This window comes from Globicephala melas, chromosome 13, assembly GCF_963455315.2.
Source record: "Globicephala melas chromosome 13, mGloMel1.2, whole genome shotgun sequence".
NCBI classification, from domain to species: domain Eukaryota; kingdom Metazoa; phylum Chordata; class Mammalia; order Artiodactyla; family Delphinidae; genus Globicephala; species Globicephala melas.
In genome coordinates, this window is record NC_083326.1 from 89,649,142 (window position 1) to 89,666,300 (window position 17,159).

The 17,159-nt window shown below is 41.4% G+C and overlaps 2 protein-coding genes across 11 annotated transcripts in view; one reads left to right on the forward strand and one right to left on the reverse strand.

Annotated features, from left to right (window-relative positions):
- LOC115855124 (uncharacterized) overlaps nucleotides 1–12,729 on the reverse strand; it is a 27,177-nt gene extending 14,448 nt beyond the window's left edge. For all 8 annotated transcript variants that reach the window (XR_011377936.1, XR_011377941.1, XR_011377942.1 and 5 more), the window contains exon 1: nucleotides 12,390–12,729. The gene's annotated coding sequence lies outside the window, so the exon portion shown is untranslated. The remainder of the gene's footprint in view (nucleotides 1–12,389) is intronic.
- The window catches only part of LOC115855123 (zinc finger protein 10), a 112,676-nt gene that overhangs the window by 25,061 nt on the left and 70,456 nt on the right, over nucleotides 1–17,159 (forward strand). The window contains exon 3 of one of the 3 annotated variants that reach the window (XM_070046956.1): nucleotides 5,040–5,172. Coding sequence is in view for 1 of the 3 variants with exons in the window: in XM_030859857.2 (XP_030715717.2) it covers nucleotides 12,768–12,845 (78 nt within the window). In the remaining 2 variants the exon portion in view is untranslated. Of the gene's footprint in view, nucleotides 1–5,039; nucleotides 5,173–12,659; nucleotides 12,859–17,159 lie in introns of those variants that run through there. The other 2 variants (XM_030859857.2, XM_070046954.1) reach the window with 2 other exon arrangements.

The following is a 17,159-nucleotide window of genomic DNA, read 5'->3' on the forward strand; positions in this document are numbered from 1 at the left end:
AATAGGAACTTCTTGAAACATGACAATTTGTTTTATAAGTTTTATAGAAAAATTAAGACATGAATAACAAGGCAGTTATTAAAGTAATGCTTTGCTCTACTATATTACTTCAAAATGCATTATAAATCTCTATTAATTTAAACAGAATGATAATAGGGCAAAAAGAGAAAATAAAACAGAATAACTTCATGTACTTCCCTGGTGGCACAGTGGTTAAGACTCCACACTCCCAGTGCAGGAGGCCTTGATTTGATCCCTGGTCAGGGAGCCAGATCCCACATGCATGCTGCAACTAAGAGTTCACATGCCACAACTAAAGAGCCCGCATGCCACAACAAAGGAGTCAGCAAGCCACAACTAAGACCCAGTGCAAACAAACAAAAAAACCAGAATAACTTCAGAAACAGATTCATGTGTAGCTAGACATTTAGCGCATGATAAAGGCAGCACTATTAATCAGTGGGGGAAAGGATAAACTAGTCATTAAATGGCATCAGGACAAATGGCTGTCAGGGAAAAGCATAAATCCTACTTCACACACTCACATTCCCAGGTGGATGAAAGACATAAATATGTACCTGATAGGAATTCTAGAAGAGGAAGATAGAGAGAATACAAAAAAAAAAAAAAAAAAATTAGAGAAAATGGTTGTTTTTATCCAAAGCTGAAAGATAGAAGTCCTTGATCTGCAAGTGTATACACCACATGTCACACTGAATAAATGTTTTAAATCCACCAGATACACGAGCAAAAGCTGCAGAATACCAGGGATAATGAGTAAATATTTAAAGTTACTGGAAAGAAAAGGCAAATTACCTACAAAGGAATACCAATTATACTGACTACAGACTTCTAAGCTACAACGATACAGGCCAGAAGACCACACAGTAATATATTCAAAGTACTAAAGGAAAACAATATAAACCCAGAATTCAATAGTGTGCTAAAGAGAGCAATAAAAAGACACTGACATATTTCAAAGTAACAATAGCATCCTCAAAAGATGGTCATAATAAGAGAAATGCAAACTGAAACACTGAGACATAATCTAAGGCACACCTTAAATTAAAAGAGGCCTAAACTTGCATAAGCCTTATTTGGACCATGATGTAAAGAAATTGTTTTAAAAAAATAGCCTTGTTGAAATAATAGAAAAATTTGAACACTATCTATATATTTGATATTAAGGAATTAATCCTAATTTTGTAGGTGTGATAATGATATCCTGGTTATGACTTTTAAAGGAGTACTTATCATTCAGAAATAAATTCTGAAATATTTACAAATAATGAATCATGTCCTAGATTTACTTCAACATACAGTGACAGGTACAAATGAGGTCATTATACTATTCTGATTTTCTATGTTTTGAAACTTTCATAATATAAATTTTAAAATCACCAGAGAGGTATTTCATTTGTAAAACATGATGTTTTAGGATGTTACAGTTTTTTAAATCACAAAATGAGAGTTCTTAGGAAATTTTAGAAAATTTTAAAAATTATTTATTTATTTTTTTGGCTGTGTTGGGTCTCCGTTGCTGCGTGCAGGCTTTCTCTAGTTGCGGTGAGCGGGGGCTACTCTTCATTGCAGTGCGCGGGCTTCTATTACGGTGGCTTTTCTTGTTGTGGAGCACGGGCTCTAGGTGCGTGGGCTCCAGTCGTTGTGACACACGGGCTTAGTTGCTCCACGGTACGTGGGATTTTCCCGGACTAGGGATCGAACCCATGCCCCCTGCATTGGCAGGAGGATTCTTAACTACTATGCCACCAGGGAAGTCCCAGAAATTTAAAATTTTAATAACAAAACCCCAAAAATGTTGAAGGTTTAAGGATAAAGAACTTTTCCAGAAAGCTGACCTTCCCTCCCCCAAAAAAGATAAGCAATGAGACAGAAAGGATAAGAAAACTATATGAACAATTTCAAAGGTTCAACACCAGATTATTCAGAGCTCAAGAAAGAAAAGAGAAAATGGGAAGAAGACAGAATCAAACACAGAGAAAATTCTTAAAAATAACACTATCCAGGTACTGATCCATCAAATGGGTAATTTCTTAAAAAGACTGGGAATAAACATAACATCATGAAAAATTTGAATACCAAAGATAAACTGATGAATGTAAAGGTTTCATTGATGATAAACAGGTTACATACAAAAGAACAATGGAATAGGATTTCTCAACAGTAACACTGCTCCATTTTCTACCTAGCTCTGCCAGCTTTCAAAGTTCTGAGGGAAAATAATTTCCTATCCAGGAAATTATACTAGTCCACAGTACCATGCAAATATGAGGACAAAGTAAAATAATTTCTAGTCATACACAACCTTAACATACACCCCTTTTCGGAAAGATAATAAGGTTATCATCCATTAAAAAGGGAAAATAGAAGTTTCCAGGAAACAGGAGGTCCAACACAGAGATGAGATGAGGGAATTGGTGAGGAGAAAGGGAAGTCCCAGCATGCCAGTGTGCTGCAGCCTAGAGAATAACTGATCAGTCTACACTGCAGCATGATGGAGGGCTCCTGGGGATGTGTGTTCAGGAAAAGAGAAAAATGATTAGATTGTGTGACAGGTTTGATCTTGAGGAAAACGGAATTGAGAGACATTTTACATAGGTTTAGGGAAAACAAAGCAAATAAATAAAAAGGCAATTATTCAAAACAGGAAGAGTAAAATGTATACAAGAAAGGAACTTATTACGGCTCAGCAATAGAGAATACTTATATAGTCATCACAATGGAAACACTGAACATGAATTTAGCCAAAATTTTTGAGAGGAACTACATTACAATACTTGCAACATAATCACATTGATTTAAGGATGTAGGAAGGCAGGCAGGTATAATAGTCAAGATTCTTATTTAACACCTAAGAAACTAAAAAACGTCTCAAATTGATTAACTGCTTAAAAATTTTAAACTGGTTGCCACCATGAAATTAATAAACAGAAACATGAATTAAATAGAGTTGGGAGACCAGAATGGGGAGCTCTCACGTCCTGTGATCATAGAAGAGCCCAACAGGAAGAAGACAGACTCCTCTTCTTTCCTGGCGAGGACTCAGCCAATGAAAAGCCACAGACTGATTATTTACTATCACCCTCCCAACTTCCTTTTTCCTCTCTATAAAAGCGCTATTCTTCCCTTGCTGTGGGGGATTTCCACGGTAGCTGACCTTGAATTGCAATTCTCTGCTGATTCCCAAAAAGCCATTTTTGCTGGAGAAGTACATGGCAGTCTATTTATTTCAGGCCAACACTACGGAGAAGAAACACTCCTGTTTTTATTATGAGGCTTTTAATATCTAAGACTTTTTTAAAATGTATGTACACATTTTTCAAAAAGTAAATAAGTTACAGAGAAAGTAAATAAAGCAATCAAATCAAGTAGAAAAATAGCAAAAAGGAAAGGAAAATTTAAAAATAGAGAGCAGGGCTTCCCTGGTGGCGCAGTGGCTGAGAGTTCGCCTGCCGATGCAGGGGACACGGGTTCGTGCCCCGGGCCGGGAAGATCCCACATGCCGCGGAGCGGCTGGGCCTGTGAGCCATGGCCGCTGAGCCTGCGCGTCTGGAGCCTGTGCTCCGCAACGGGATAGGCCACAACAGTGAGAGGCCCGCGTACCGCAAAAAAAAAAAAAGAGAGCAAATGTTACTCTAATTGAAAACCAAAAACAAGGAACATAAGACAAAACCAAAACACAGCACAGATTACCAAAATAACCCAAATCTGCTTCTTTGAAAAGATTAATGTAGATGTATATCTTGCAGAGCCAATCAAGAAAAAAGATGGCCCTAATAAATATTAAACTCAAAAAAGAAAAGAATATCTACAATTTGAGCAGTGATTTTAAAATATCACTAACAAACAGCAATTTAAAGAATCACCAGAAGGGAATTCCCTGGTGGTCCAGTGGTTACGATTCTGCGCTTCCACTGCAGGGGGCATGGGTTCAATCCCTGGTCAGGGAACTAAGTTCCCACATGCTGCACAGTGAGGCCAAAAAAAGCAAAAAAAAAAAAAAACAAAAAACACCGAAAAAAAATCACTAAAAAAGAATAGTATGAACAACTTTATGTCAACAAACTTGAAAACTTAGATGAGATGAACAATTTTCTAGAAAAAAATGTGCCCCAAATTGACTCAATTAAGAACTACAAACTGAAATTAATCACTACCATTTAAAATGGAATCAGAAGTCAAATATCCACCCCAAAAGATTTTGAGCCCAAAACTTTCAAGGGAAAAATTATTTTACCAGGTAGAAGAAAAACAGTTATGCTTCCCGAATTACTCATGAGACTTGTAAAATCTTGCAAGGATAGTACAAAGAAAGATTAAGATGCAATCTTAAGTCTGAACACTGAAAAAGTCCTAAGTAAAATATTAGTAAATTGAGTATGGCAGCGTATTAAAGTAATAATACAATGTCATATTCAAGCAAGGTTTAACCAGGAACGCAGGATGGTTAAAAAGCAGAAAAACTATTACTGTTATTATAATGTCATGGTATAATGAACACTCTTGTATCCATCACTCTATTTTGAAACAGATCTGGGAATGATGTATTAAGGTTAGCCTTAGAGAAATGATATCTCATTACTGTGATGCAATCCATTAACAGATTAAGGGGTGCAGACCAAGAATGTTGCCTGCCATATCAGTAAAGGATGTTGTGGCCTTCAAGCCACCAGCCACTGCAGCCACTCCGGACCGTGCACCCTGAGGGGATTCAGGATGCAGAAAAGCAGAATATGGCCCTAGATAGTTAAGATGTGTATCAAAGGAATGATTTCAATGAGCCCAGACTCTTGCATTTTCCCACACATAGAAAAGTGCTAAACTCATTAATCTGAGATGCCTGGTTCTCTTTAATGAACAGTCATCTCTTGATGTTCTGACCACCAGGTCTTTGCTGCAAAAACTCCTGTATATCCTGGCTCCCCCATTATGGTTTCAGAGCCGTCCCTCAGAGCTATTCAGAAAGTCCACTGAATAAAACACAATTCTCAACTTTCAGGTTGTGTATTTTTTTTCAGTCGACAGTTTTGGCAAACAACGAAGGGACCCAGAGCTGACTTCGCTCCTTCGCATGAAATCTACAATGAACCAGAGCCTTGGTAGAGGCCTCCTGCATCCGTCTGCCTCCTCAGACAGTTCAGATGAATTTGGGTGAGTCTCTCCTGGATCTTGGATCTCCCAACTATTGATGGATGATCCTGTGTTTTATTTGGTGGTGTATAACAGGTGCTTGGCTCCCCAGGTGACAGATTCTGGGAAAAAGAACCCCCTCACAACAGTTGAAAGACACTGAGCGGTCTGGGCTGAGTGGTTAGGTAGGAGGCTGACCTGGCATTCTTCTTCAAATGGCTATCTTAACAAGAATTTGTCGGGATAAAAGTGAAAATATTACATGAGAGCTTTCAGCACTGAAGAAGGGAATCTCATGGCCAGCAACGGCTTTTTTCTCAAGTTTCTCAGAAACTTGCAGGAGTGGTAAAGGCAAGTCCTCATAACATGCAGCCATCCCTATAAGGAATCCCACTCAATTTAACTTAAAAAAACTTGCTCTGCTTGGGACACAAATAAGAACTGGCCACTCTGTGATCCAAGCACCCACGATGGTCTTATACTACCAGAGGGAGAACCTAGACACATAAGACGAGCTGAAAAGACTCTAGGGTAAAAACCTAGAGAAGTCAAGCTCACAAGCAGCACACTGGGCCACCATGCAATTTCACTAGCAAATTTTATCCCCAACGAATTCAACTTTAAAATCGGAAATAGATTCTCTCAGATAAACTAGGGGCATCAGAAAGCCAACCTCCGACGAACACCCCAGCCAGATGCATGTACGTATAGAGCTCATACTTGCAAGGATCTACTTAATTGGGAATTAAAGGAAATCTCACCCTGAAAATGACTAAGATGGGGCTCTTTTACTGCATACACAGTTAAGTTAGAGAACACTAGCTTGATAATACATCTTTTCAGAATTCTGATCTTAAAGAAACAAAAGCCCTTCTGGGGGAACTTGCATTTCTCTTCCTGTGCCTTTGAAATGTAAATGCTCTGCCTGATCTCCTTGGGTATTGTGTGTGTGGGTGTGTGTGTGTGTGTGGTTTGAGAACTTGGTCTCTGCCATCCAAAAGGTACACATATTGTGTACATTTGGATGCAATCGAATAGACTGGGATTCTGAGCAGTCATTTGTCTGACTATACCAATTCGCAGGGGCTTTTTGCCACCTTAACCTTCATTGTGTCAGCCTGTACAAACGAAGGCCTTTACTTTCTTAAACTATTTTTGGGAGTAAACTTTCTGGGTCTTGTTTAGGTGGCATCCTTTGCACTGTCTTGTGGGGAAGCCTCTTGCATCTTATTGGTTTGAGTCACTAGTATGATATATCTCATTAATGGCCAGATGATGGATCCTTCAAATGGGACAAACTTCTAAATTGGTAAATTTTTAGAGAGCATTCATTATAAACAGCTGTTTTGTTGGTACCTATGGGGGGGAAAACACATTAAACAGTGGAAAAAATATATATATATAATGGTTAATCTAAGAACTCCTTTAATTTAAAACAAACAAAAAACTGGCTTGGGAAGTCTTATTTGTGGTCTATGCTTCCCCTCAATGGGTCTTACAGATGCTAATAAAAACATTAGAATAATTAATGTTAATTAGGTTGATTAGCAGGGAAATTAAAAAAAAAACTGAAGGGAAAGTCTAGAGATTTTTTCCCAACCAGGTGGAAATTTTAAAGTGACTCATCCCCAAAAGATAAAGAAATCTCTAGATGGTTATTAAGAAATGGGATAAATAAAACAGATGTTAATAGGATTAAAACAAAAGGTTTTGGTACAATACTACCTAAGGTTGGATGGGCCAAAGGGACCCATACAAGTCCACCCTATTTACCCGAGTTAAAATATATATGTTTAAAGGGCTAAGCCATCCCTGGTGGCGCAGTGGTTAAGAATCTGCTTGACAGTGCAGGAGACATGGGTTTGAACCCTGGTCCAGGAAGATCCCACATGCCATGGAGCAACTAAGCCCATGTGCCACAACTACTGAGCTTGTGCTCTAGAACCCGGAAGCCACAACTACTGAGCCCGTGTGCGACAACTACTGAAGCCTGTGTGCCTAGAGCCCATGTTCTGCAACAAGAGAAGCCACCGCAGTGAGAAGCCCGTGCACCTCAACGAAGAGTAGCCCCCACTTGCCGCGACTAGAGAAAAGCTTGTGCACAGCAACGAAGACCCAATGCAGCCAAAAACAAATAAATTAATTAAAAAATTTTTGTTTAAAAAAATAAAATAAAGGGGTGGAAGAAAATTACACTGAGATAGCTGACCAACAATTACTTGGGGCAACAGTTAGGCCAATTAATCAAGTTAAAAGACTGACAAAAGGGCCTGAGTCCCTTGGTTCAACCCCTCACTGGGGACCCCAGAGCATTTTATACAAAATAGATAAAATGGTTGAGGGATAAATGAAAGGAAACTTTCTAGGACTCCTTATAAGACCAAGACTTGTTGATAGGAGTCCTTTAATGTTGGTAACCAATGAGTAATGCTTCCCCTGCTTGGTATTGGTATTATAAGACAAAGCATGTAGATGTGCCCCTCAGGAAATATTAATTAAACATACAAAAGGAGGGCTTCCCTAGTGGCGCAGTGGTTAAGAATCCACCTGCCAATGCAGGGGACACAGCTTCAAGCTCTGGTCCAGGAAGATGCCAAATGCTGCAGAGCAACTAAGCCTGTGTGCCACAACTACTGAGCTCATGTGCCACAATTATTGAAGCCCATGCGCCTAGAGCCCGTGCTCCGCAGCAAGAGAAGCCACCATGATGGGAAGCCCGCGCACCGCAACGAAGAGTAGCCCTCACTCACCGCAACTGGAGAAAGCCTGCACACAGCAATGAAGACCCAACGTAGCCAAAAATAAATAAAATTAAATCTTAAAAAAAAAAAAATACAAAAGGAAACCAATAGAGCCGTACAATATAAAGTAAAATCTGGGAACAATATTCAGGGGCTAATAAAACTAATAACCGAGATTTTGCTCTGGGTCTAATCTGTGCAATCAGAAAAAGGGCCTTTGTTGAATGCCTTATACAAGCCTTTGAAGATATGATAAACTGAACCCTAAACTTCTGGTACATAGAACTCTTAATTTTCAGTTTAGTTGGAAATCTTCTCTGATATAAAAAAGCAAATTAAAGAAAATATAGTTGGGCAAATCAATCTTTTAATATCGTTTAACTGACAAACCAGTTTTTTTGAGAATTAAAAGCAGCTGTCTTTGTCTTGCAAATCTCTACAAATCAGAAATATAAATACAGCCCACAGTGACCTGAGACTGAGCCCAATTAACTCACTCAGGTAAAACCTGAAACAAGTGAATAAACAAAACAGAAGAATGGCCTTTTTAAACTCAAACCACTGGAAAGTCTCCCTCACCCAAAATCTAATTCATAACCTACTTAAGGACAAATAGAAATTTTTTTTAAAAAAATAAATTTATTTATTTATTTATTTTTGGCTGCATTGGGTCTTCATTGCTGCACGCAGGCTTTCTCTAGTTGCAGCGAGCAGGGGCTACTGTTCGTTGTGGTGCGCGGGCTTCTCATTGCGGTGGCTTCTCTTGTTGTGGAGCATGGGCTCTACGCATGCAGCCTTCAGTAGTTGTGGCGTATGGGCTCAGTAGCTGCGGTGTGTGGGCTCTAGGGCACACGGGCTTCAGTAGTTGTGGCACACGGGCTCAGTGGTTGTGGTGCACGGGCTCAGTGGTTGTGGTGCACGGGCTTAGTTGCTCTGCGGTATGTGGGATCTTCCCGGATCAGGGATTGAACCTGTGTCCCCTTCATTGGCAGGCAGATTCTTAACCACTACGCCACCAGGGAAGTCCCAGACGTCGTAGTTTTATTGTACTTGCTTTACCGAAGGTCAGTGTGTTCACGTTATTTCTGTTGCAGTTTGTCAGCAAAAAATTAACTTGGTATGATGATATTTTCATAACTTATAAAATAAAGGTAAATGAGATAAGAGTTTTCAGGTGAACTCTTTAGGAATAATTATGTGTTGGGTACGTCTATCTAAAATAGGTTCTCCAGGGACTTCCCTGGTGGTCCAGTGGTTAAGACTTCACCTTCCAATGCAGGGGGTGTGGGTTCGATCCCTGGTCAGGGAGCTAAGATCCCACATGCCTCATGGCCAAAAAAACCAAGACATAAATCAGAAGGAATATTGTAACAAATTCAATAAAGATTTTTAAAATGGTCTACATCAAAAAAAAATTCTTTAAAAAATATAGGTTCTCTAGATTTTTGGTAACTTGAGTTTTGCTAAGTTAAGTTAAATTATAGGAATTCATTGAACATCCAGGTTATTTCAAATAAGATAAAATACTGGAACATTAACTGCTAAACAGGTCTAAATTTATCTCCTTTTGTCCCCTTACAAGAGGGAAACTAAAGATGTGTGGGTTTATTAGACACACGTCTTGCACCACAATGAAGAAAGAAGTCAGAAGGTGTATGTTACTAGGGGTTATGGAATATTCCTAAGTTTGCCAACCAGGAAATGCTGGTATGACAAACAGTTCACAACTACTTGCTGCTTGTCAGTTTTCACTAGAGATTAAGGTTTTAAGGGTTAAAACTGTAATATGTAATTAAAGCTACTAAAAATATTAAGGGAAATATTTTAATGTGCAAGGAAGGTAGGATGCATGTTTTCAGTAAAAGAAGGTATGCAGAATAGAAGTGAATTTGTTGGGAAAATAAGGGTGATTTTTGTCCTAGAGCTGGCTATTTCCGGATTAAAAATAAGGGACAAACTAATATGGATACAGAAAGTTTTGTAAGTTTGTAGAAAGGGAGCCCTGAAAAAGTAGTTTTGTACATGGTTAGGATTGGATTAAATTTAATTAGGTAAATGGATTTTGTTATTAAAAATAGGCTGGTGCAAGACTTGATTTGGTTCCTCTCTGTTAAGAGAACAAAGTTTTCTTGGAATAGTGCTTTTGGTAACACATTGCGTGAATTTCTTTGCCTTTAAGTGATCTTTATTTGTTTTTGTAATCTTTTGTCACTTTGGTTAAGTGAATAAGTATTGTTTCACAGTGTCCTATGATCCTATTTGACCAAGTGCTTTGAAACCTTTTTGATATTTTTGACAAACTTCCCAAATATCAAATTCTAACTAAAGTTCTTTTGACCTTCAGCCAACTCTGGGATGCTTCAAAGGAGCCCTGAGACAACTCAGAGAGGAATATTAAACTAATTAGTCTTATTTGGTATGTTAAATTACTTGAGAAACATTGTCAAGTGTTTGGAGATAAACCTTAGGTTATATTGTATGGATAAATGTCATTAATATAGATATTCCAAAATTTATACGGAATTCCTAAAAAATGTGATCTGTCCTTGTATAATGTTATCAGTCACAATTCTAGTTATTATCTTAAAATGTTGTATGTCACAGAAATATCCAAGTTTCTTGTCAACTGCCTTGGAATCAGATCTTTGACCATGTCATTTTAAGTCTTTTGTCATTTATAGACAATCATTATTTTATACTGATGCTTTCATAAAATGAAGATCTTCAAGAAGATTCATAAGAAGGATTTTTGACAAATGCAAGTATAACTTTTAAATCATACCACTGAAATGGGTAAGAAATTACAAAACTCTAATGGAAAACCTGATGACTTCATCCAGAATAACAGGAATTAATTACATGGCTGAATGAACTGATAAATATGATTCATAATTTTATGACAGTTTAATGAAATATACTGGCTTTTAATCTTCGTTTTCCAGAAAAAACTTTCCTTCTATGCTATGCCCTACAAGTTGATAAGTATGCCTTTGTAAACAAAGATGAAACATTTATCTTTTTCTTTCTACTTGATCCTTCCAGATTTTGGCTTCTCCAGCTGGCTGCACTGTGGACTTGATGGCCTGTGACCAGATTACGACTAGTTATACTAATCATTATTTTAATTTGCTCTCTCTCATTTTCAAATTATTTATGCCTCGTTTCTCTCTCCGCTACACTATAACTTTATTAATGTTACCAGCTGTCATATTCTGTCTGTTTTCTAAGATTGTTGGCTCTTGAATTACCCAATGTGTTAGCAGGCCTCCAACAAAATTAATGATGTCCCAAGAAGTTAACCATATACTTAACTCTACATAGAATAATTGTAATAGTACAACTCTAAATACGGTTAGAAGCAACAAGGAAAAACATCTACTGGATCATATAAACTAGTAAGACAAGCGATCCAGAGAATTTTAGATTCTCAACAGGGCCTAATCCAACAAACAAACAAAAAACAAACACAAAAAACCCAGCGCATCGAATGGCCTATCAACAGAAACTTTGCCTGATCTAGGAACGAGCCTTCCTAGTGCCATGGGACAAAACTGGTCATGGGCACTTCCCTGGTGGTCCAGTGGTTAAGACTCCGCGCTTCCACTGCATAGGGCACGGGTTCAATCCCTGGTTGGGGAACTAAGATCCCGTATGCTGCAGCGCAGCCAAAAAAAAACCCCCAAACCAAAAACTTGTTATGAAATGCCTCCCAAATATTAGCCAAATTTATGACCAAGAGGAGGCACTGTGGAACAAGAATGTCACCTGCCACATCAGCAAACAAAGGATGTTTGCAGCCTTCAAGTCATCAGCCACCGCAGCCTTCCTGACTACACCCTGAGGGGATTCAGGGTGGAGACAGGCAGGATACTGGCCCAGGAGAGTTAAGATCCTTATCAAAGGAATGACTTCAATGAGCCCAGACTCTTGCATCTTCCCACACACAGAAAAGTGCTAAGGTCATTAACTTGAGGTGTTTGGTTCTCTTTAATTGACAGAAATCTTCCGAGGTTCTGATTACCTGGCTTCTGTTGCAAGCCTCCTGTATACCCTGCTCCCCCTTTACCTCTGGGGAGCGGTCCCTCAGAGCTCTGGGAGAGGCTGAGCCCGGGCTACGGCCTCAGAAAGTACGCACAACGTAATGGAATCGTCAACTTCTGGCTTGTGCTTTTTTTTTTTTTCAGTTGACCGGGGTTAAGACAGATGCAAGAACAGGTCCTGGATAAAGTAAGACGTACAAGCAGGACATCCCTCCTCCTCTCACTCACGGGGTAGAGTCAGATTCCCTACCTGCTCCTGGCCTGCTCACCCCCCGGCGCCCGCTCCGCCCCAGGGAACCCACGGCCCCAGGAACACAGCTTCCCGCCCCCGCCCCCGCCCGCTAACACCCACCCCCAGTTGGGGAGAACTCCGAGGAGGACCCACCGCTCGGGTGCACGCTCCCCTCGCCCTCCCCCCTCCCGCGTCTCCTCAACGTCCGCGCGCCTGCGCGCTCACCTGTCCTCGGGGTGCCTGCCTCTCGCGTGGGAACGACCGGGCTGCAGCGGGAAGGGAGGCGAGAGCGCGCGGAGCAGGCGGCGGCGCCGAGGGCCCTCAGCTGGGAGGCGAAGAGCAGAGCCGCGCGCTCCCCAGGCCCGCGGAGCCAGGGCCGGGACTCCACTTCCCAGGAGCCTCCGCGCCGCCCCGCGGAGCGATTCTGGGCTTTGCGTCCGGCTGCGCTTCTCGGCGGGTCGTGAGTGGACGTGGAGCGCGTGCGCGTGCGCGAGGGCCCGGGGCGCGGCGTGGGCTGTGGGGACCGGGTGGGCGCAGGAGGCCGGGCGGGGACCGAGCTGTCGCCGCCCGCCCTGCGGACCCGCGCGGGACGCGGAGGCCCGGATGTGGGCGCGCTCGCCGAGCCGCTGCCTTTGTGACGGTGCCGCCCCGTCGGCGACGCTCCCGGTGCTGCGCCTGCAGGTGCCGATCGCAGGTACACGCGAGAGGGCTGGATGTGGTTTCTTCCTAGCGGGAGGCGGCGGCGCCGCCGTTTCCTCGTCTCCTCGCCGAGGCGGACGGTTTTCACCAACAAATGGTTTTTCTTCCCTGTGGTCTCCCGGCCTGAGTGATCCCCACTGCCACTTGGATTCGCTCGCCTTCGCGTTGGTGGGACGGGACCCTGACGCCCGTACGCGCCGGGCGGTGGTGGGGAGTTTGAACCACATATTCTCAGCGATGCAAAATAAGATTTCTTCTGTTCCTGTTTTTTTTTTTTTTTTTCGTTCCCAACTGGGGCCAGATGTTTAAAACTTCGCATATGGCCTTTCCAGCATCTGCTAAACGTGATCATGCTCTTTTTCGTTAGAGTAGGAAATTTCTTTACAGTAAATGTCCTAACGTTCCTAAAAGACATCCAACGTGGTTATACTGGTTTTAAAAAATATATACTTCTGGATTCTATTCCTGGATATTATAGAAGTTATATGCTGCAGACATTGATGAAGTGGGTATACTTTTAAGAAGTTTGGTGGCAGAAAGGGCTGGATCGATTTCTATTTCTGGCTCCAGTCTAAAAATATTCATTAAAAAAACTTCTTACTTATTGAGACTTATTTTGGCAGTTATTTTCCTCAGAATTGCCTGTCTTATCAATATTTTCAGTGTTTAAGATCCAGCAGGTTCGGCATCTCTAGCTCCTGGCTTCCTGATCTTCAGTTGTTGGGTTTTCTTTTTTAATCAAATAGATTAATTGAGGGTGTGTGTGTGTTTAACCAGTTTGACTTTTCAGAGATAGCTCATAATTATTATATTTTTATTTTCTCTTGACAGTTAAACGAATCAAATTTGTACATAATCTAACACCTGGTATGAATGTGAAAGATGAGGTTGACATCAAAATTACCTAGATCCCACCCAAAGTATATGGAGAAGCAGAAGAATTTAAGTTCTATCTTTACTTCATATACAGAATATACTGTTAAAGAAAAAAATAAGAAGTAAAAGGGAAGACAGGTTGTCATCCACAGTGCTAGCTAAAAAATATTAGTCACCTTACCAGTGTTGACTAAAGTTAACCTGGGACATAAGTAGCACAACCCCTTCCTGCCCCTTTTTAAACTACCTCAATACTGCAGTAATTTTCTTCGGCGACCTAACTAATCTCCTCTTCTCTTGTTTCATTCAAATTGTCCCTCTGTCTTGCAAAGCCTCCTGGACAAGTGGATGGCACACATTCCTGCCCTTCTTGAAAATTGTTCATTTGTTCTTTCATTCCCTCTCTCAACACATACTTCTTGAGCTCTTAGCATGTGCCAGTCACAGGGCCAGTATTTGAGATATATATCATAAGTTAAATGATTAAGTCTGCTTATCAGTATTTTATATAAACATCGCAAACTTTTGTTTAGGACAAGATATTAATAGTATTTACATAGATACAAGGTGTACCTTCTGGAAAAGAGATGACAAAGTATCTTATTAATTAACTGCATCGCCAGCATGTACAAGAGATTTAGTTAATATCAATGAGTTTAGTAAAGGGACTGGAAAGAGCATATATATTAACAGATTGCTTAACTGTCCTCAGTAACAAATTTGCAAATACCTTTGTAGAAGAAAGTCTGTTCACAACAGGAAGAAGATACCTAGTAATTTTAACTAGAAATGTATCTGAATAATAAGAGAAAACTTTAATATAATCCTAGAGTCATAAATAAGAATAAAGGATGAGTAGGAATGAGAGCAGTTCTGTTTATGGATTAAATGCACTTGTCAAGAAAATATTATTGGGATTGTTTTTTTAAAGAACCCCATGCAATTTGTTCTTTCTTTTATGTCTCCATCTTCTTAAAAATGTTATGAAAGTGACTCCTTTTCCTTTTAATTAGATGAGAAAATGTTTCTGTTAAAGGAAAAATACTCCTAGAAATGATGAGTTCCCTTGGTTTTCATCACATAATTCAAGCACTGAAAGCTTAGTAGCATATAGTTTAAAAAACATTTTAGTTTTAAAAAATTTTTGTTTTAAGGAAAAAGACGTTTCATTGTGTGATATCTCCGTTTTGCTTACAATAGACTTTCACCTGTAGTTTTCCTTATAGCATGACTCAGATCAGCCAGGGTCTTAAATCTTCTGGCTCTGAAGCAAGGTCAGGACTGGTGTGTCACCGGCTGTATATGCATCTCTGGCTTAGAACCGACACCAGGAGCATAATTTTTGCCTCTTTCCACACAATACCTTTCTGCTGTCTCATCCTTACCTTTTCTGGTCAATATTTTATTATGAAAAAGTTTGAACATACAGCTAAACTGAAAGAAGTTTACAGTGAATACTTGTAACCTCCCCTCCTAGACTCTACCATTAACATTTTACTATACTAATTTGAACATATATCTGTCTGCCCCTTTCTTCATCAGTCCCTCTTTTTTGGGATGCATTTCAAAGTAAATTGCAGCCATCAGTATGCTTTCCTGAAATACTTCTGAATGCATGTGCATTGTTAACCAGAATTTAATGTTTGTTTCGCTTATGCTTTTGATGTGAAATTTACATAAAATGAAATGCACAACCTGAGAGTGTCCGTTTGTTGAGTTTTCACAGATGCACAATCTTTGCGGAGTATGGCTTTGCTGTCTCTGCTGCTGGGTCCTTTTGCTGATGATCCCTTGTCCTTCGCAGATGCCAAATACCAGTGAACTTATTCAGAACCTTAAGAGATCTGTTCTCTTTTATTAAGAATTACACACTCCATATGCCCAAGCAAAACGCTATCCCCTAGAAGGTCTCGCCGGTCCCTGGGCTCTGGTCCTCAAGCACTGGGTCTTCCAGTCTCCACTGCTTGCCCTGAGGGCAGACATCTGTACAAACCACAGGTTATCGCCAAGTGTTTGACAAGTGCCGGAGTGAACAAATACAAAGCACTGTGCTGGCCTCTTTCCAGGTTTTGGAGTGAGGTTATCCCAGTTCTCAAGAAGTTCTTCATCTTACAGGGAGGTGGGCAAATGAGCCGGGCGTTGGAGTGCTAGGAGCGTGGGCAAAAGGCTCCAGGGATTTTCTCTGGGACGATGGGAAGGCTTTTGGAAAAGGTGGCATGTGAATGAGGCTTAGAGAACATGGGGCAAGTGCAGTAGGATTGAAGGTTGAAAGGTTGTCAGGGCCCAGAATGTGGATGGTTGTGATCAGAGCTGTGCCTGGAACCTCTGTGCCTCATATGGTAACTTCCATAGCCTTCTTGCTGGTGCTGGAAGCTTCTTTCAGGCCATCTCTGCCCTGGTGGTTTGCAGAATAGCAGCTCTCAAAAGACATCTGAGTCCTAACTGCCAGAAGCTGTGGCTGTATCAGCTTATTGGCAACAGGAACCGTGTAGATGTGATTCAGCTGAGCACCTTGGAACGGGGAGCCTGCCCTGGGTTATGTGGGTGGGACAGGGGGGCAGAGGGTGAGGGTCGGAGGACTTGTGACATCGGAGGCAGCAGGGCACAGGGGGCAGTGACCTTGCTGCTGCGGGCTTCCTGCCTGCAAGCCTGGTCCCTCCCTCCGAGCTGTTGAGCCCACCCCTGCCCTGCTTCACGCCTACAGACACGCCCAGGTCCGCATTTGATCCTACGGCCTCTTCTAGCTCCGCCCTTTCACTGCTGTTCTCGCCTCCAAACTTTTCAGCCCTATTGTGGAATTTGTCTGCTGTTCCCGCTTTAGCGAACCTTCATCTAGCCAGTCAGGGCACTAGAATCCCTAATTCATCTGAACTCTGTTAATCCTCCCTTCCTTGAAGTTCTCCCTTCTGGCTTCTGATATACATCTCTACAGCTCTTCTACAGATCTGTCTGTAGATCTTCTCATTCTCTGGTGGATCTTTCTCTGCTTCCTTTTTGGGCTTCCTTTTCTCCTCTGTTTTCTTCCTAGATACTAATTTATCCCACAATTATTTTCCCTTTTAGATCCCCATGATTTTTTAAGATTAATTAATTTATTTTTGGCTGCGCCAGGTCTCTGTTGCTGCCCGCGGGCTTTCTCTAGTTGCGGCGAGCAGGTGCTGCTCTTCCTTGTGGTGTGCAGGCTTCTCATTGTAGTGTCTTCTCTTGTTGCGGAGCACGGGCTCTAGGCGCACGGGCTTCAGGAGTTGTGGCACGCGGGCTTCAGTAGTTGTGGCTCGCAGGCTCTAGAGCACAGGCTCAGTAGTTGTGGTGCACGGGCTTAGTTGCTCCGCGGCATGTGGGATCTTCCTGGACCAGGGCTCGAACCCATGTCCCCTGCATTGGCAGGAGGATTCTTAACCACTGCGTCACCAGGGAAGC